Source organism: Notolabrus celidotus, chromosome 11 (assembly GCF_009762535.1).
Source record: "Notolabrus celidotus isolate fNotCel1 chromosome 11, fNotCel1.pri, whole genome shotgun sequence".
NCBI classification, from domain to species: Eukaryota; Metazoa; Chordata; class Actinopteri; order Labriformes; family Labridae; genus Notolabrus; species Notolabrus celidotus.
Window position 1 is genome coordinate 4958640 of NC_048282.1, and position 20507 is coordinate 4979146.

A 20507-nucleotide genomic window follows, 5' to 3' on the forward strand; every position below is an offset into this window, starting at 1 on the left:
CATTGTTTTATTTCTGCTTCTTTCTTGTTTTAAATCTCTGTAAAGCTCTTTGGGATGCATTTGATTTGCATGAAAGGTGCTCTATAAATAAAGATTGATTGATTGATATTTTTCCAGAAGAAAATTAAAAGTCTTTACGTTTTTATAAATGAATGTGTAATAAAGATAACATGATTTCACTTATGCTAAATCCACATACACTACCAGTCAAAAGTTTGGACACACCTTCTCATTGAAGGGTTTGTATTTATTTTAATGATTGTAAACACTGTAGATTAATACTGAAGACATCAAAACTATGAAAGAACATATGTGGAATTATTGAATGAACAAAAAAGTGTTAAACAAAGCAGAATCTGTTTTATATTTCAGATTCTGTAAAGTAGCCCCCTTTTTCCTTCATGACAGCTTTGCACACTCTTGGTATTCTCTCAGTCTGCTTCATGAAGTGGTCTCCTGGAATGGTTTCTAATGAACATGAGCCTTGTCAAGAGTTCATTTGTAGAATGACTTGCCTTCTTAATGTGTTTGAGACCATCAGTTGTGTTGTTCAGAGGTAGGGTTAGTAAACAATGGATAGTCCTATTTGACTACTGTTGTAATCCAGATTGTGACAAAACCAGATTATTTCATAGTTTTGATGTCTTCAGTATTAAAGCTGCTGTTGGTAGTCATGGAGTAAACATCTTTTCAGAGAGAGAGACTTCGAATGTCAACACTATCCCTCCCAACCAGATTTCCTCTTAGCCCCCAACATAGATAAGGCTAAGTTGATTCTTGAGCCTTGTGGGACAGCTCAGGCAGTTTTAACCCTTTTCTGTCCATTGTTGATCTGTGCTGGAAGGAGGAGAAGGGAGCAGAGGACTCAAGAGGTTACAGGATACTGTGGACCAAGGCACCAAAATAAATACATAAAGAAATAAGAAAGTAGAGAAATAAGGACTGCACACAGATCGGTGTGTGCAGTCATGATAGTGCCAGACTCATAACCAATCGGATGACGTAGTAGGGGCCGCCCATTAACCAATCAGGACAGAGGATTGGAGATTAGCTCTGATTGGTCCGTCATAATGGGAATGAGGGGAATAATAACATTGCTTGATACAAAGGCATTGGAAAACACAGATATTTAGCAATAGTCTCGAATTACTTCACTTACCGATGAGTACCGATGGGTATGATGACCTTTTCTCAAAACCCAGCAAAAAAAGTAACCTTTTTTACACCATTCCTACCAACAGCAGCTTTAATCTACAATGTTGAAAATAATGAAATTAAATAAAAACCATTGAATAAGAATGTGTGTCCAAACTTTTGACAGGTAGTGTAAATATAATATATAAAAATGTCTATTTATTTGTATTTATCGTCTTATTTTATTTTGTTACTTGAGTCCTGTGTGAAGCTGCCCTGTAACTCAGCCCGCTTTTATTTTGAAAGTCCCGGGCGGAAGTGCTGTCTCTGATATGAGTAACTGACGTTGGTCTGCGCGCAGAGATCCAGAGAGCGAGACAGACAGACAGCTGAGAACATCCGCCGGAGGAGCAGACAGACAGACTGCGGGAAGGGAAGAGTGTTGCCGGGTGCAGCTCCAGAAAACACCGCTACAATGGGAGTCGAAATCGAGACCATAACCCCGGGTGACGGTGAGTCGACTCCACGGAGACCACATATGTTTGTGTTTTTGGACCAAGTGCTGGATTGCTCTAATGTGTGTGTGTGTGTGTGTGCACATATCCAACAGAGCCGCAGAAACACCGCCTTAATTGCGTAGTATGCCCGTTATATGAAGCGCCTCTCTGGTTTCTCCACAGGAAGGACTTTCCCCAAAAAAGGACAGACGTGTGTGGTGCATTATGTTGGTGAGTTCAACATGAAACTTATTATCCTGCATGCGTGGACATAATCCTGCACATACAGCGACTCTAGTGGGTTATTTGTACTCATGAAGGCCGTACAAGTGGAGTGATGACTGTAGGCAACTGTCTACTACACCCGTTTGAAAAACAGCCAAGCATTGTAATCCTGTAAGTATCAGACCCTGCAGACCCTCACAGCAGCGGTGTTATCCCCACTATAGTGAGCTCTTTAAAGTGCATGAAACCACGCACAGCAGACATGTTTTCAACCAAAATCTCCCAGGCAATGAATGATTTCTCAGTAGGGCAAAGAGGCATGACTGTCACCGACTGCGCAGCATGAAAATTTAACCCCTTCACTGCATCTTCGCTCCCTGGAAGCACATCCTAACACTCGCATATGATTCTGTTGATATGAGGAGCAGTGGAAGTATGTCCTGGTGACAACATCTTCCAATGCGTAAAATAATGCTCGCTCCAGTTTGGCCCGAGTGGTCCGTGTAAGTCCCCATCGCCATCAGTGCGTAATGTAGTATTTGGCTTGTCGGGGGAATTATCAAAAAAAATCAAAGGAGACGCAGACGGATTCCGCCGCAGGGTTCACACAGAGGCCCAGACAGAGCGAGCAGACAGCGGGGTTTAAATACCGTCTGATTCCAGCGCTTTTAGGTCTTTGTTGGAGTTTTTTGGGGGGGTTGGTGGCGTTTCGTTGAGCCGATTATAACCGTCTGTGCGACTGCAGTAATGGCTTGTAGCCTATTATAACATGTTCCTCACACGCGACACTAAATATGCTTACTCCATCACGGCTATGTTTGGGGATCACTTCATTAATAATGTAGCATAATGTTAATATAACATCCATGTTTCTGAGCATATAGTATCATACCTAAGACTTCAACTTGTGGATGTTTTCATTATAAATTCACATAATGATGCAAAGTAGAACCAATGGTTTCAACAAAACTGATTAACATCCCAAAATGTCTTTTTCTCTGACCAACAGTCAAAAAGAGATAAGAGAAGATATTACTTTATTGATGCCCGGGGGGAGATTCAGTTGTTGCAGCACAATCAAGAAAAAGTTTCAATTAGTAAGATAGAATAAGTAAAAATAAAAATGGATAGAATACAAATTTAGATGTATACAAATGTTACAAATAACCCAACATGCATGTAAAGATCCAACAGTATTCAAATCAGTATCATAAAAGTACAGATACATGTGCCCTGGGGAGTCAGAATCAGTGAGTTTTTCATGACAAAATCGTTGAAATGATTGAATTTGTCACCAAAGTAGTCGCATATCTTTCAGTGAAGGAGTGGTGGATTAAGAGGCTAATCATTTCAGCTGTCTTTTTTCCTCATAAGTCTAAGTTAGGCAGTCACACTGAAGTTCTTAGGCACAGTGGAGCTCTAAGCCAAACACTTATGTCAGTATGCTAACATGTGCACATGGAAATGTGCTTTTCAGCAGTTTTAAGGTGAAGCAGGTTCACTATTTTACTTCAGCAGGTCTGAATGATTATATCTGATAAATGTCTTTAAACACAAAGCAGCAGAGTGATTGTAAACCTGATGATGAAACATTACAGGATTACTTAGTGAGAAATAATCATGTTGGATGTTTCAAATCCAACAGTCTGAAACTCTTGACTCACTAACCCATTCATTTCAGCCTACTGTAAAAATATTCAAAGCATCACCATCTGGATTTATCCTCTGAGGAGCATAAATGTCAGGACTTAATATAATGGCAGCCAGTCTAGTAGTTGTTTTTGGGGTATTTATTTCTGGTGTATGATGGTACAGATGTCGTTGCCAGTCACACTTCGGCTGCTCGTCGGCTTGTGATTGTGCTCAAAGAAGTTACGAATGAAAAACAGCACAAACGATAAAACATTTAGAATCTGCTGCAAAACAGGATATCAGACGGATTTGCCTCCCAGCGTGCTAGACTGCGAATTTGTTTGCACCTGTTCTTGGTTTAGCAGAGCTGCTCTCAGTCTTTCTGCCTGGTAAGACAGACATAACTCACCCTGTAATACAAGCCTCTTTGCTTCAAGATTACGTAACTTGAAGTAAGACCCGATTTGGGCCTTGCACAGTGAAGTATTTTTTTTAGGCATGAGCCTGCATCTTTCTCTTTTTTTTTCTTTTTTCCTCTCACTCAAACTACAGGGTTTTCTCTCTGGGCGGTCCCCTTTCCTGTCAGCCTACAAAGCAGCCTTGAGATGTGACTTGAAACAGGATATTCCATTACACAAGCCTTTTTAAATGTAGACATCCGAGTGAAGATCAAAACATGGATATGCTGCTCTCGGCTTGCAGGAAATGGCTGGCGTGTGAAAATGTCAACACAGTGTTGTTTGGTAGTGCTGGGAAATTCTGTTTATTGGCTGTGATACTTTGATTGGACCATTCAGCGAACAGATCATTTCATTAGTGTGCTTTCTGAATGTCCAGGAGAGGACGAGACACCCACACCACTGCCTGCATCAGAGGCTGCGTTTTGGCAGCCGCCCCCTGATGTGCCCAACAATAAGTGCAATGTTGCACATTCTCCCACAGAACACACACACACCTCACAACAAACCATCACACACAATGCATTGCTAGTGCTAATAACAGTTGTATATATATAGTCTTGCAGGGGTGGTATTGTACTAATGCAAATGTTTTTCCTAATTGTCACACTTAAACCCACTCTGCATTTTCTTAGATATCTGGAATCCCTTTATCGCCAAAATAACAAATCCATACGACAACACAAACTTTATTTAAGCAGAGTTAATCTTTTCTAATAGAAATAATAATAAATTACCTTGTTGTGTCCTAAAATATTGAATTGTCCGTCACTTCAGGAAATTTAAACTCTCCTCCATTAACATCCAGAACACAATAAAAAGCTATAAAAAAAACAAGCTGCAACCTCCAGTCTGAAAAAATGAAGCCCATGCCGAAGTTTTATAAACTGCAGTTCATCGAGAGTCCATTTGAGGCTGGCTGCAGAAACACTGGAAACCACATACACACCCATTCAAAGAAGATGATCTTTACAGCAGAAATAAACATGTTTACAGCCTGGTTCAAAAAACGGCTTGGGTCTATGTACTGTAGCTAATCTCTCTATCGGTACAAACTGTACAGTGGTGAATTTTTTTCTAACGCGACAGTTCAGAAGATATTAAGATTACGAGTTTTGCCCAAATAAGGACATGACAGACTTGATTGACAGGCAGGAACACATAGCTGTTGGCTAGGAGGCTCAAACCCCGCCTCTTTACCTCACACTAAGTTTGGTTGAGTTCAGCATTTCCAATATGGCTGCCACCGCCGATTGGCTTCAACACAGCGCTCAGGAACAGATGGGTGACGTCATGGATACTACTTCCATTATTTATACAGTCTATGTAAAAAACAGACTTTTTGCTTGATTTTTTTTAAAGGTATCAGTTCTGGTCTTAAGCCAGGCGTACAGAGGTGAAAACTTTTAGCACATCATGTTATCTTGGAAAGAAGTGAACAGCTGTCGAGTCAAAACACAACAGAATACTATGTGTATGATAATGATCCTGATAACTGTTGTTCACCATCCAAATTCCACATCAGTCTGTATAAGTCTGGCTTTAGAGCTTATCTCAGCTCATCTGTCAATAAAGGATTTAGTAACTAGACAGTAGCTGAAATTGTATGCCAACATTTACAGATTACACAAAAAACACACAGTTTAAAACCTCAGTGTGTGCAGAGAGGAGGGACTGCCTGAGGTGTGCCACAGGGATCTCTCCTAGGACCCTATCCTGTTTACTGTATATCTGTGTAATTGTCTCTTACCTGCATGAGAGTTATTATTTTCTGTAGAAAGAGGATCATGTTTTATACAGCATTGCTCCTATTCTTACTGTGACATTCTAGCTTTTAACTAGGACTTAGCATGTTTAGTCAAAGTCCAGGACGGGTTTAGATACCGGAAGAGTTCAAGAGAATCAGAATCAGAATCAGAATCATAAATACTTTATTTTTCCCAGGGGGGAAATTCAGTCATTACAGTTGCTCTATACACAATAAGTTATACAAATACAATAATAAGCTCTGTAGAAAATAAATACATGGTTGAAGTCCCCGGAGATGAGGAAGAGGGCACTCTGGTGGTCTGTCTGGAGATGAGGAAGAGGGCACTCTGGTGGTCTGTCTGGAGATGAGGAAGAGGGCACTCTGGTGGTCTGTCTGGAGATGAGGAAGAGGGCACTCTGGTGGTCTGTCTGGAGATCAGGAAGAGGGCACTCTGGTGGTCTGTCTGGAGATCAGGAAGAGGGCACTCTGGTGGTCTGTCTGGAGGTCAAGAAGAGGGCACTCTGGTGGTCTGTCTGGAGATCAGGAAGAGGGCACTCTGGAGGTCAAGAAGAGGGCACTCTGTAGGTCTGTCTGGAGATGAGGAAGAGGGCACTCTGGTGGTCTGTCTGGAGATTAGGAAGAGGGCACTCTGGTGGTCTGTCTGGAGGTCAAGAAGAGGGCACTCTGGTGGTCTGTCTGGAGATGAGGAAGAGGGCACTCTGGTGATCTGTCTGGAGATGAGGAAGAGGGCACTCTGGTGGTCTGTCTGGAGATTAGGAAGAGGGCACTCTGGTGGTCTGTCTGGAGATGAGGAAGAGGGCACTCTGGTGGTCTGTCTGGAGGTCAAGAAGAGGGCACTCTGGTGGTCTGTCTGGAGATCAGGAAGAGGGCACTCTGTTGGTCTGTCTGGAGTCTGGCTATTGCAGCGTTGAGAACGTTGGACGCCGTAGTCGGGTTGGCAGAGGGGGGATGTAAACAGCTACCAGTATGACATGTGAGATCTCCCTGTGCAGATAATATGGTCGGAGGCCCACATTGCTCTTGGTGCTATCCCAGGCTGCTCGGACAGTCTGGAAGCCGTCAATTCGAGACGTTGTGGTCGGGAATATCCTGATGCAGCCACGTTTCTGTGAAACACACCATGCTACATTCCTGAAACTCCGTCTGACTCCTGGCTGGTCCTGTTAGCTCATCCATTTTATTATCCAGAGATCTCACGTTGCCCATGATGAGAGAGGAGAGACACGGCTTCTATCTCCTCTCCATAAACCTCTGTCTTCTTGAACCAGCTCTCCTCCTCGTAGCGTTATGCCTCCTCTGCCTCCATGAGTCCTAAATCTCCAGAGCTCTGCAGGAATATCCAGCGGTTCAGCCGAAGAACCTTCCAACCAGCTGAGCATGAGTAAAAACAAAAATAATCCATAACATCCATCTTATTATGTGACTCAACATGTTCCTGTTTGAGTGCCATAACAGGAGCCACCCAACAATTGTTCGACTTGATTGTTATTTTATTCAATCCAGAAAAACACATTTCTTTTTATTTTTAAGAAGTAGAAGAGCCCATCGTCTACCTGTCACCTCTTAACCAAACTTGGAACCCTTTGTCTGTCATTGTTATCATCTGAAACAAGAGGCGACACACGCCTGTAGCGAACGCTTGCCAACTTTTCAGTAATTGTGGTGTCGTCGGCAGATAGAAAACGACCTTCAGCCAAGACTTCCTTTTCCATGCCGCATTTAAATCTGCAAGGACAGAGCCTGTTCGTCTCTTTCAAGTACCAGTGGTTCTCAGCTCGGCAGTAAACACACGGGCGCTTCACTGTGGCTTAAATCAGCGCTGTGAATCTGAAAAGGAAAACTATTTTCTTGTGGTTTAGTTTAACAGTTTTAACTGGTCTTAAAGCTAGGATTAGTAGTCACAGAAAACTAGCATGAATTTGAATGTAGCATTTCCTCAGGACTCCGTCTAACCCCTCCCCCCTCCCCTCAGAGTTCCTCCAAAACAACACCCCGCTCACATGCACGAGCGCCACTGATTCACAACCATATGATCATGACTGATTCATGATTCATCGTTTGTGTTTTCAACTCATGTCTCAGTCAGCGGTAAGAAAACACCAAAACATTCTCATAGTGAAAGTTAAAAACACAAACAAACATGAAATGTACGCTTTGCAGGAGGCGGGCAGAACGGCAGGACAGGATTTGATTGGTTTCATCATTTGGCTCCTGATGGCAGGGATTGGTTGGTGTTTTCCCAGGTTTACTCCGGCTGTAGATAGCAGCTTATTTTACCTCTTTTTTAAGAACACATTATGTATTGATTACCATCAGGACATAAAGATCATTTTAACCAGTCTAACAAAAAGTGAATCTAAATCTAACTACCAACCCCAGCTTTAAGTTAACAACATCATGCAAACTTTGTCAGGTATTTCCTCAAGAGGAGAAAGAAACACTGTTTAACAAGTGTGTTTGGTGAAGGGAGGTCAGAACGATTGTGCCTGGTACCTTCCAGGTAGTCGTAAATCTAAGTGCTGGTGGGCTTTTCCAACACAGTCGAGCAGATCTGTCGCAGAAGTTGAAATTTGATATAGAATGGATATCTGTTTTTAAGATGAATAAATCTTCATCAGACTACTGCCCATGGGCCAGGAAGTCATCACAGCTGTTTGCGTTCTGCCTGCTTTTGCTCTTCATGCACACCGTTGTGCTGTTGCGGAAACACGATTGGTCAACACCTCTCAGGCTACGAACGTACTACAAATGGAAACGATAACACCTCCACCTACTGAAAATCCACACCCCCATTTGAGATCACTACCTAACTGAATTTGCTTTGTGTAGTTGCACATTCAGTGGTTTAGTAGTAGTTTTATTTAGTCATCATACATTACACAATACTTTCAATAAAGCAACAGTAGTGCATCTAGTGATGACTGAAAAGGCCTTGGCAGAAGCATAATGCTTATTTCAGCCAGGCCTACATTTTCTCAAATGAAGGTAACTGCTTCACAAGTTTAAAGAAACTAAACTAAACTAAACAAAACAGGTAAATCATGAACACTTAAAGCCTTCAAAAACTGCTATGCGAACCATTTTTTTGAAAACTAAAAGTGAATCAAAACTAAGTTTTTAATTTTATACTTGCATCATTCCAAAATGTAACCCCAACAACAGAAACATTTCTTTTTTTTATATCTTTTGTAGCTATTTGTACAGTCAACTTACAGACACCTCCCAAATTGAAAATAACTTTTGTACTGTGTGTGGAAGTGAGTTCGATTTTTCTTTGAACATTATTTGCATTATTTTGTAAAAGAATAAGAACTTGAATTTCAGAATATGAGAGTTTAAAAATAGCGGGTCAGTGTGGGCATATTGTTTGCTCTCGGTTGTGATTTTTATCATCTGTCGTTTAAATCATAATTATTGTAAATGAACGTCACCCTCAGTGGCTGTTTTTAACCTCCATGAAAAGGTCTCTCCTTCCCTTTATGTCTAACTTTGGGCCTCTCTCCATCCTCTTGTTTGCAGGCTCCCTTACAGATGGACGTAAGTTCGACTCATCTCGTGACAGGGACAAGCCTTTCAGATTCAAGATTGGCAAGCAGGAGGTTATCCGAGGCTGGGAGGAGGGTGTGGTGCAGGTAAGCTTCTCAACTTGAAGTATACTTGGCGTATAGAATAACTTTATGTAAGTCAGTGCTTTGCAGAGTGTGTAACTGATACTTATCCTCCTGGTTGCTCTCATTCATTCTTTAATAAAAGAGTCCTCTTGACATGACTCAGCTTCTTAGAGAACACCAAACAACTGAGAAGCTTCAACAGTCATGATTCAGTCAAGTGATTCAGACTAAGAAAGGAAACACACATCGCTGCTGACAATGACAGCAGTTCATCTGCTGAAATACACTATGTTCATTTATTGATATGGTGCCGTTATCAGGCCTTCACTCTCCACAGTTCACATTACCACCACAGACAGTGGAGAATCCTGAGCAGACACACCTCTGTATCTCATCCACCCTGCTGTGCAGCGTTTAGATGAGGTGGCTGGTGAATGGTGATGACTGTGAGCAGGTCTTATGGACTCATTGCACTGTAGTTTAGCATCATGTACACTACCAGTCAAAAGTTTGGAAACACAACCAGAATCTGTTTTATATTTTAGATTCTGTAAAGTAGCCCCCTTTTTCCTTCATGACAGCTTTGCACACTTGATATTCTCTCAGTCTGCTTCATGAAGTGGTCTCCTGGAATGGTTTCTAATGAACATGAGCCTTGTCAAGAGTTCATTTGTAGAACGACTTGCCTTCTTAATGTGTTTGAGACCATCAGTTGTGTTGTTCAGAGGTAGGGTTAGTACACAATGGATAGCCCTATTTGACTACTGTTGTAATCCAGATTATGGTAAAACCAGATTATTTCATAGTTTTGATGTCTTCAGTATTAATCTACAATGTTGAAAATAATTAAAATAAATAAAAACCACTGAATGAGAAGGTGTGTCCAAACTTTTGACTGGTAGTGTATGTGGCTGGGAACATCAGTGTTTGGTATCTCATAAACTTTAATGACTTGAGCTCTGAGCTGATATTTGATTGGCCATGTCTTCACGCAATAACAGCTGAAGTCAGTATTTCCCCCTGAACATGGGAATCAAAAATGGTCAAATTCTGTCCACAAGGTTGAAAAATAAATGCTTTGGCAATGAAAGGAAACTCTTTGAATTGGTTCCTTTTTACTTTTTGCTTGGCACACTTATTTCCAACAAAGGAGTGAAGAAATCTGCCAAGGTTGATGATAAATGGACAAATGGTCTGTGAGTTATGGCCACATTTCTCTCCTAAGCATGACTTTACATTTTCTGATTAATGATAACCAACAATGCCCAGTGCTAATATGATTTTGGACGTCATTCCCACAGAGCTGTTTATCACATTTTCATTGATTTATTTTAAATCCAAAAAGGCTCTTATTGAAGTCTGGTTGTTTTAAAGTGTTCAAAGTGTCTGTAGCTCATTTCAGCTCACAGCAAAATGAGAGATGTCATAAAATTACGAGTAATGAACCGGCACAAACTTGGTTTTTCACAATCAGGGTCTGGGGCCCTCCTAATGAAGCTTTAATGGTAAGAGGGATGTTTTCACTCCCCTGTGCTTTATTATCCAACGTAGACTGCAGACACTGCATTATGGTCTAATTATCTCTCTCTTAGATAAGCACTTCTAAATGACCCTTGTTGTTCCTGTGTCCCTCCTCTGGTTGTATCATCTGTCTTCTCGTTCTTCTCAGATGAGTGTCGGTCAAAGGGCCAAGCTGACCTGCTCACCCGACTTCGCTTACGGAAACAAAGGCCACCCGGGCATCATTCCTCCAAACGCCACCCTCATCTTTGACGTAGAGCTGCTCGGTTTGGAATGAAACATATTCACGGACATTTTTTTGTTTTGTGTAAGTATCCTGCAGTAATTAACAAACAGCCCGTTATCAGTACTGTAGCTTACAATAAGGACCAACATGCTAGGAAGATGCAAACTTACCTGTAGGTCACAAAGGCTCCACAAACATTTTTCTCCACCATGTTTCTGGTGTTTGAGTTGCCTCTGAAACTTCATGTGACAGAGCCATGCCAGACACAATTGGAACCATGTAGCTTAAACCCCTTTCACACACATACACCGCACCCCTGAAAACATCTCGACATTAGCTCAATGGGCTGCATATGTGAGTGCAACTAGCTGAATTTTTTACCCTGACATTATCTGGACTTTTTTCTGCCAGCCTCCCGAGTACAAAGTGCACAAGAAGTTATGTGTGGGCTCAGCAGGTAATAACTTGGAATATGACGCGATGACGTCTGATGGCGTTCAAGCTGATTTTTGCTGCTTCATGCCTTTACAACTCACCTGAACAAACCTCCACCAGCATTATACCTTCTTACTTTGCACCTTGAAACAGTGTAACATAGGCGTTTTTGACCAGAGGAACTTTACCCCGGAACTAGGTGCGTTTCGACCGGTGGACCCAGGGTCTAAATTTAGTTCAGGGGTAGTTAATCTCCCCCCTAAAAAGCCCCTGCTAGGGGGGTAGTACTTTTCAAAGGTCCTGGGATTTTCGGGGGGGCAGGGCCTGCACTGCTGAACGTGTCTGATTGGTGGATTAACAGCAGTGTTTTTATTCCGCCCGCCGTCCACAATAACATCACACACATCTGTGATTCACTTGATTTCTCTTTCTTTCATTAGTTTTTATTTGTTCTATCTTTTTTGTATGTGTGTGTACTTTTCAAAAGAAGAAGCTGTGATTCTCTTGATTTAGCAGCTTGTAACAGTAGTCTTCTCTCAGCCCACCGTGAATGCGTCTCTCCTGGTATTACGGTTTTAAAAGTGACCCTGTAAACTGGAGACCTTCAGCTGAACGTGTCAGTGTTTGTGGAGTTTACACAGCTGTTGAAACACAGAGGGAGTTCCTGGGAATGAAAACTAGTTTAGTTTTTATTAAGATTTCAAAATATACTCATAAGATATCTAATGATCGTCTAAAGACGTTTATGAGGGATGCATCCGGCCGAAAGTCTCCAGTTAACAGGGTCGCTGTTTAAACCAAAACACCGGTCGATCTCTGCCACGGCTTTTTGAGTTCAAAAGGATTTTAAAGCCGTGTTGAAACGTCTTTGCTACTCGCGCTTATCTCCTCTCACGTGTTGATTCAGTGAATCCATCTGTGATGAAATATAACACCATCTAAAACAGCACCAGCTGAGTCTCTTCATGCTAACAGGCTAACTGTTGTGTTGCTCATAATGATACCAGCCTGTCCGTCTGCTTCTATGGGGTCATCTGTGATGAATTGCATGCCTCTTTGTTTTACTGCCCTCTACTGGTCTGGTGGTGTAGTGCATTTACTTTTTTATTCTCCATACGTCACTGGCCTGATTTGCACAATTTACCCAGAACTCGAAACGCAGACAACAATGGGGGCACAGAACCTTTTAGTTAAGGGTAAAGTAGTTCTGGGGGCTAAAAGACCCCGGAACTCTTAGTCGAAATGCACCTATTGGTGTCCCTGTGAGGGATTTTTCATTGCATTACAGTGTTGTGAAAGCGCAAGAGGCCCAGCTTGTAAATACACGGCAGGAGCGCTATATAAACACAGTCAAACATGCACACACATGTAGCGCTGTTCCGCCCTGCCCGCCCGATGCCACACATCCCCACCTTCTTCCACCCTTTTCCACTTCTGTTACTTCCTCAGAGGGAGAACTCTGCCCCACTATTACACCTCTGTACGTTACACACTGCAGACAAGGAGTAACAGCAGCGTAAATATCCCGCCTTGAAATAGCAGAATGTGAGAGCCAACAGGAGCAGTCACTATTACAGGAGACTCCTGTTCCTGCCCAGCTCCCCCCCACCTAAAACAAGAAAAGTATGTCTGCTGAACACAAATAATCTGCTGTGGTTTATATGGGAAGGCAAATTCATGCAGACATCAGAGCCTAGGAGTCCTGATATAATCCAGGAGATGCTCAAAGTGCATGTGTGAAAAAACTCTACCCAGTAATGTTAGGTAGATGGGTCTAATGGACAGGAAGCGTGCATCTATTTCTGGCCTGATGTTTATGTATGTGTAGAAACAAAATACATACACTGGTCAGTCTTATCCCTACCTTTCCATGCTTTCCATGTTATTTTGATATCTCTGTTTGCTTGCTTGTTTGTCAGGTATACGCAGTAGTGGACAAAGTCCAAGTCTTCATTGCTTAAGTCAGAGTATAGATCCTCCTGGTCAAACATTACTCCAATACAAGTGAAAGTTGTTCAGTCAGATTCTGACTTGAGTTAAAGTCCTGGAGTACTTGCTTTTAAAAATACTGAAGTATTCAAAGTACTTTTTAAAATATCTCTAAACGTATTTTCACAAAGCATGAGGTCAATCAAGAATGCATGGGTGAACATTCTGCTCAGCTCTGTTTATCTAGAAAACATGATTTCATATTTAAAAAGTCTACCATGAAATATAAACTAAGTTACTACAAGCACAGACAAGTTTACAATGTTCCTCTGGAATCAAAGCAGTGTGTTAGCTCCAGACCTCCACATGCTCTCTCAGGTTAGATGCTGATGTTTTGGAGGCTGTGATGAAGTTTGTGTGGTAAACAGATCAGAGATTTACAACAATACAAACAATCATTCTTTATTTCTAAACCTCAAACGTGGGTTTAAAATATGGCCGTGGTGCTCAGGTAGAGAATCATCATCCTTCTCAGTCATAGCCATCATCACCACGACTAAATGAACGCACTGATCTGAAGAACGTTTGATCTACGCTCAACCCAGGTACGGCTACACCACTGAGACAAACCAAACACAAGGACACCGACAGTTTACGGTCCTTGGGATCTGATTTCAGAAAAGACGATTCATCAGCTGACTTCAAAGATAAAGTAGAGAGTAACTAGAGCACTGATAGAAATGTAGAGGAGTCAAAAGGATGATATTTGTTTTTAAATCAGCTGAATGCAAACTTTATCTTTTGCCGTGCTAGTGGCCCAGCCTTTAATACTGTCAGCTTGTTTCTAAGCATACAGTGTTTGTTAAATAGTTGCCTTTAGGGAGCCAATGAAGACTACACATGATGTTCAAGCAGAAGCCTTTTTGAAACCTGTCCTTGAAAGATTTGAATTAAAGTCCAAACCTTTTATCGGAGTCTGTCAGCCGTGACCACTGGACCCAAACTTTAAAATAGTCATGTTAGAACATTTAATGGAGTTAACCTGATAAATGTTTTAATCTGGCAAGTTCAAATGATGGTTCAGCTCAGCACTATGTTCTGATATTAGACTCCTGGTGTTGTACCTCCCCTCTTCTGTCCACAGTAAACGCTGACTCACTCCCATTAGAGTTAAGTGGACATGAGAGCAGTGCTTGTTGTGTGTCAGTTTTGGGATTGTGGGGCTGAACTGCCTCTGACTTGGACAGCCAAAAAGAGAAGTCTACAGGTTCTATGAGTCACATCGGCTCCTACTTAACAAGGACACGTCCAGAGGGGGGATAAGTGGGGGCATTAGCCCTACTGAAATCTGATTGGCCAACCCTGGTGCCACTCCAAAACTTTTAGGCGTGATTGGATATCTGTTTCGTTAGAGGCGGGACTTGTGTTTAAGCAACTATTTTAGCTTTGCTGCAGGAGGCTGCTTATAGCTAGAGTATATCCTTAGTTAGTACTTTAATAATAATACGCTACTTTGGCCCTGAAAGGCACTGAGAGGAGTCTTTAACTGATCGTGAAATAGCCTCACTCTTACACTGATTCCTATTCATGATCTACATAGTTAAATTTGATTATCAGCATCAAGATTTTGAATTTTAATATAATGCGTTTACTTGTAACTGGTACTGGAGCAGGATTAGTGAAAAGACACGTTCTCTGTTGAAGGTTTGTTGTAGGCAGATAAACTCTAAACCAGGGTGTTTCCACGTTAAAGAGCAGGAACAGGATTTCATGTTTATGGGGGCACATGAATCCGTCACTGCTCTTTTAGGACTAAAGAGTTAGACCGTGTACATAATCATGTTATTCTGACGTTCATTAGGACAGCAGAGCACACATAATGACACTAGGGCTGTGACGGGTAAAGCCTGGTTTACACTACCGACCGATGTGCGGCTGATGAACGGGGATCCCAGAAGTGCTGTAAATGCGGGAAATACAATCCCGCCGAGCGGACCAATCACAGGGCTTGCGGTCCACGTCGATTCTAAGGGTAGTTACATTTTGAAGGAGGTGCACGTCAGCTACATGTGTAGGCCTCTGCGTAGGTATGGGAGCTACGCAGACCTCCAGCGTAGGCTACTAGAAGTATAAATCAGGCTTAACTACACATCGAATCGAAAGGATATATCCTGACCTGCATTAACAGCAATTACAGATTGTCTGACATCAGCCGTGTATTTCATCTCCTCCTCTGTATTCCTCATGTAATCATGTCTGTATGATAAACAGCAACATGTATCAGCTGTAGATTAGCATAACACGCTCTGAATCTCTGGAAAAGTAAACAGATCGTAGCGGGGCCGGAAGGAGGCGACCAACTATCAGAGAGACCACACTGAATATTGCTGTGTGACACGGACACATCGTCGCACAAGTATGTAGTGCTCACTTCCGGGTCGACCACTGTTCTGTAGGGTCCATGCAGAAGTGTAAACCAGTCACCGTTTGAAAGCTAACACAATAATAAATCAGAGTTAAGTGTTAAAAGCTGCAGATCATCCAGGATCCGCTTGAGGCTGGCTCCGGAAGTACCGGAAGTCACATACACATGAATGGGAAAAAGACGATCTTTGCAGCATTAATAAACATGTTTACAGCCTGGTACAAAAGATGAGTGTAGTCTGAATAGTTCATTTCTCGATGTCCTCTCACTGTGAGTGGGGTGAATTTTTTTCTAATTCAGCAATTTTGAAGATATTGAGATTACTAGTCTTCCAATGAGAGACACAGCTGCCTGCAGGAACACTGTAGCTGTTGGCTAGGAGGCTCAAAGCCCGCCTCTTTACGTCACACTGGCTCGACAGAAGCAATATGGCTGCCGCAGCCGATTGGTCTCAAAACAGCGTTCAGAAACAGATGGGTGACGTCACGGATACTACGTCCATATTTTTTACAGTCTATGGTTACTGCTAATAATTTTGCAAAGCTACAAATCAGTACATGACCTCATCACTCTGTGCCCTGTAAAAAGTTGTCTACAACAAAGAAAAGTAGTATTAAAAGGAAGATCTGGGCTGTTTCCGAAATCGCCTACTATACTAGCAGTACGTACTGATATGTCCAGAATTCAGTATGTAGTAAGTAGTATGTGAACAAGAGCAAAATCTGCAGTAAGCCAAAACTCCCCGGATGTCTACTGATTCGGGAAAATATCTCAGTGTGCATCAGACCAGTCTTCCTCGCGTACTGTTTCCCATAATGCACAGCGTTCGTTCCGCTTTTTCTTTTTCCTTCTTTTTTGACGGGAGGAAATCCGTTTTTGGGTGCTGATAAAGTTATCAAATTACATATAAACCACTTCCTAACTTTTTAAATCATAAATGGATGCTAAATAAGCATTTTATTTATCGGCTTCGCCATTGTTTACTTCCGCTTTCCGAAACGGGAAATCCAGCGAAGTCTGGCTCAGCATGCTGCATGACAGATCGAACAGAACAGTCAGACTACATACTAAATTCAAACGCAGTATATAGTAGGCAATACCTACTGCCTACTACATTAGTAAGTAGTATGTAGCAGGCCGTTTCGGAAACAGCCCTGGTTTCCACTCATTTGCTTCCTCAACAAATGCACGCTTTGTCAGGAGCTACATCTTCACACAGTGGGTGATTGTGCTCATGGGAAATTAAGTCTTAATCTCAGAAAAACACAACAAATGTCATCCAAACAGGTCACCAGAACCAACACATGAAATCTCCTCACAGCGTCTTTAAAGATTTGACCTTCGAAGATTAATACGTCGTTTCTCCGTTGTTTTACTTTTTAAAGTTGGGGAGTGGAGACAGAAAGTTAAAATAAGTGCTATTCATTTTTCACAAACTTCATGCCACCCTTGCATAAATCAGCCCCCTTCAGTTATAAAGATCTGAACACTCCCCTGCTTCTTTAATAAACAAACATAAACATTCAGTGTTTTTTAGTTCACTGTGATTTTCTCTTAACCCTACCTTTCCCTTCTCGATGTCTTCACAGGTGACTTCCTACCTGGGTGACCTGGAGAGAAGCTAGGAGAGTCTGCACTTGATTCTATAAGAGGCTTGAGTCTATAGTTCCACTACTTATTTCATCAGACTATGACAGTTTGTGTTATTTTGTCTCTGTGACTGAGTGAATTATATTTTTCCATCATATTCTTCCTCTAAGACTATGGGCCATAACCTTACAAACCTCCATGTTCTTAATCTTGAGTTTATTTTTGCTCTTTACTTCTCTCTTTACTTACTTTTGATTTGTGTTTTTTGAAGTGTTGGTTGTGCATGGTTTTGCTGAAAAGTACAAAATACCAATGAAACCACTAGCAGGGACATTTATCTCATATGAGTCCATGTGTACTAACATTATGATTTTTGAGACTTGGTGCTTGTTATATTACAGAAACAAAAAAGTGTAGAAAAGAAAATGAAAAGCACACATTTGTATCCCTATAAGGCTTAAAATCATCACATATGAAATGAGTTTCTGTTTTAGAGATGAGGTAGTGTTACATTTAGTGGCTTCCTGCTGTGAAACATCGAGTCATGAAAGGCCTTAATGGTGTTACACAGGAAGTGGGTTCGCTATATGATATATATAGAACTGCTGTGTTTTCTTTTTCCTTTAAACTGTAAAAAGCAGAGTGAGCTGGGCAGAGGTAAAGAGAACCAATCACAGTCACAGATAGTTCTGATGTGTGCCTCAGTAATCGAACCAGACACATGGTTACTACCTTGCACTGTCTGCATGCTCCTGGCCCGATGGAAACCCTAGTATGTACATGTTGAAAGCTTTGCAACGGTTTGTGTTTTATTATGTTCTTTTCTCGCAGTCTTTAAACGCCATTTAAAGCCATACACAGGTCAAACAGTGCAAAGACAGGATTTGTGTCTACACACAGCGATTGGAGTATTTTCTTTCTCTGAAAAACAAACAAACATGGGAAGTGCTTGAAAATTAGAAAAGGGGGCTGAGGAACCAATCAAATTGTGACCTCCCCCTAACCTTATTTTGTGTAACAACTACAATCATGTATTTTCAGATGCCAACTTTCTAACTCTGAGAGTCAACAAAGCTAATGTATAATCTATGATGACTTTTGTTGTTTGTTTTGCTATAGTGTCAGTAAAGTACCACACTGCCTAACTGAAGTCTGTGCTGTGGTAGATAACACCCGGACACACAGGTGTCCTGGTGATTTTGTATCTCAAATAAATAGTTTTAAATGGAGTTTAAATGAAGGAATATGCTGGCCTGGCTGTCAGACATTGACCATGGCTGTTGATGTTACATACTGGCAAAGCTGCAAACTGGTGTGGCAGCAGTCCACCTTTGTACTGTGTAGTAATTTGCTGATACTTTACTGTATGCAGGCTAAACCAATGATGACATATTTAAATAAAGCAAGTGCTCTCCAAACGTTGACTGAAGTTTTTTGTATTTTGATACCACAGCTACGTTAAAGCTGGGGTTGGTAGTCAGATTGAGATACACTTTTTGTTATACTGGTTAAAATGATCTTTTTTAAATGGGTGTGTATGTGGTTTCCGGTACTTCCAGAGCCAACCTCAAGCGGACCCTTGTTGAACTGCAGTTTTTATCACTTCTGCATTGGACTCATGTTTTTAGATCGGAGGTTGCCGCTTGTGCAAAACACAAAAAATGTCCTGAAGACCGGTTTTGAATCAGTCACGATCATATGGTCACGAATCAGCGGCGCTCGTGCATGTGAGCGGGGACATCATTCTGGAGGAGCTCCGAGGGTAAGGGGGGAGGGATTAGACAGAGTCCTGAGGAAACGCTGCATTCAAATTCATGCTAGTTTTCCATGAATACTAACCCTAGCTTTAAATTTGTTTAATGCTTTTAACCTTCTTTCTTCTGCCTCAGTCTTTGGTGTCACGTTGGGGGAAAGACTGAAGGAGGACCCAAGTGCAGCTTTAAGATAAAAAGGTTTTAATAAACAAAAGGTACCAACAAAACGTCCAAGAATAAATCCAAATAATACAGGGATCACAATAAGAGAAACACAGAGAGAACACAGGAAAGACGAACAATATTCCAACAAGGGACAGGGGAAACAGAGGAACTAAATACACAGAGTCATCAACACGTGTGAACACAGGACACAGGTGAAACTAATGGGGGGGGATCACAAGTGGAGGGAAACATACAGGGGCATGACGTAAAACTAAACTGGAGACACAAGGATTCAGAAGTACAAAATTAAAACAGGAAATGAAAGACTAGACTAAGAAAACACAACAAGAGGCATGGATCACTAAACCCTCAAGAGAGACAAAGGAGAACTAATACAGAATAAACACTGGGAGGAACCAAGGCATGAAACACAAGGAACAAACTAAACAAAATAACTCATGACATTTGAACCTTTAATTTATCTCCCTGCGTTGAAATCAATAATCTCTCTTACACGAGTGTCCCGGCCAAGATCAGCAGCAGCACATTCCTGTAAAGTTACAGACATATAACACATAACAATTTCAAACACGTCAACATATTCTAGATCACATAACAGATAGTCATTAATCAAAGCATCTGCAGCCTGATGCCTCTGATTCCCCGTATGCCTTGACCCTGTCCCCTGGGAGGTGTACCTCACCAGGGGACAGGAGACATCAAAGTCAGAAACAAAACAGTGGTCAAACGTATGTAGGGTATATATAATTCAGATTACTTTTTTTCTAATTTATTTTTATGCAAGAAGAATGTAAACTCTGAAAGTAAAAATATCTTTTATACCCAGGAAAGAGAGGGAAAGCTAAGTAGAAGAAATAATGAATGTACTAAAAATACTTGTATAGAGATATGGCTTCACTGGGACGCTGGTTTGGCCGAGTGGTTAAATCACTCTCCTCATGTGCAGAGGCTGTAGTCCTCGAGGCGGGCAGCTCAGGTTCAATTACAACCTGTGGCCCTTTGCCACATGTCATTCCCCGCTCTCTGCTCACTCTATCCGCTGCCCTTTTAAAAAAATAAGACATAAAGGCTGAAAAATAATCTTGATAAAGAAGAAGAAGAAGAAACTATGGC

The 20507-nt window shown here is 41.6% G+C and overlaps 1 protein-coding gene across 1 annotated transcript; it reads left to right on the plus strand.

The window, feature by feature from the left end:
- Window positions 1-1482: 1482 nt before the first annotated feature.
- Window positions 1483-18872, plus strand: fkbp1ab (FKBP prolyl isomerase 1Ab). Its single transcript, XM_034696765.1, has 5 exons — window positions 1483-1646; window positions 1815-1862; window positions 9237-9349; window positions 10998-11156; window positions 17454-18872. Exons 1-4 carry the CDS (start codon window positions 1610-1612, stop codon window positions 11124-11126), a joined length of 327 nt encoding a protein of 108 aa, XP_034552656.1. The 5' UTR covers window positions 1483-1609; the 3' UTR covers window positions 11127-11156; window positions 17454-18872.
- The last annotated feature ends 1635 nt before the right edge of the window (window positions 18873-20507 follow it).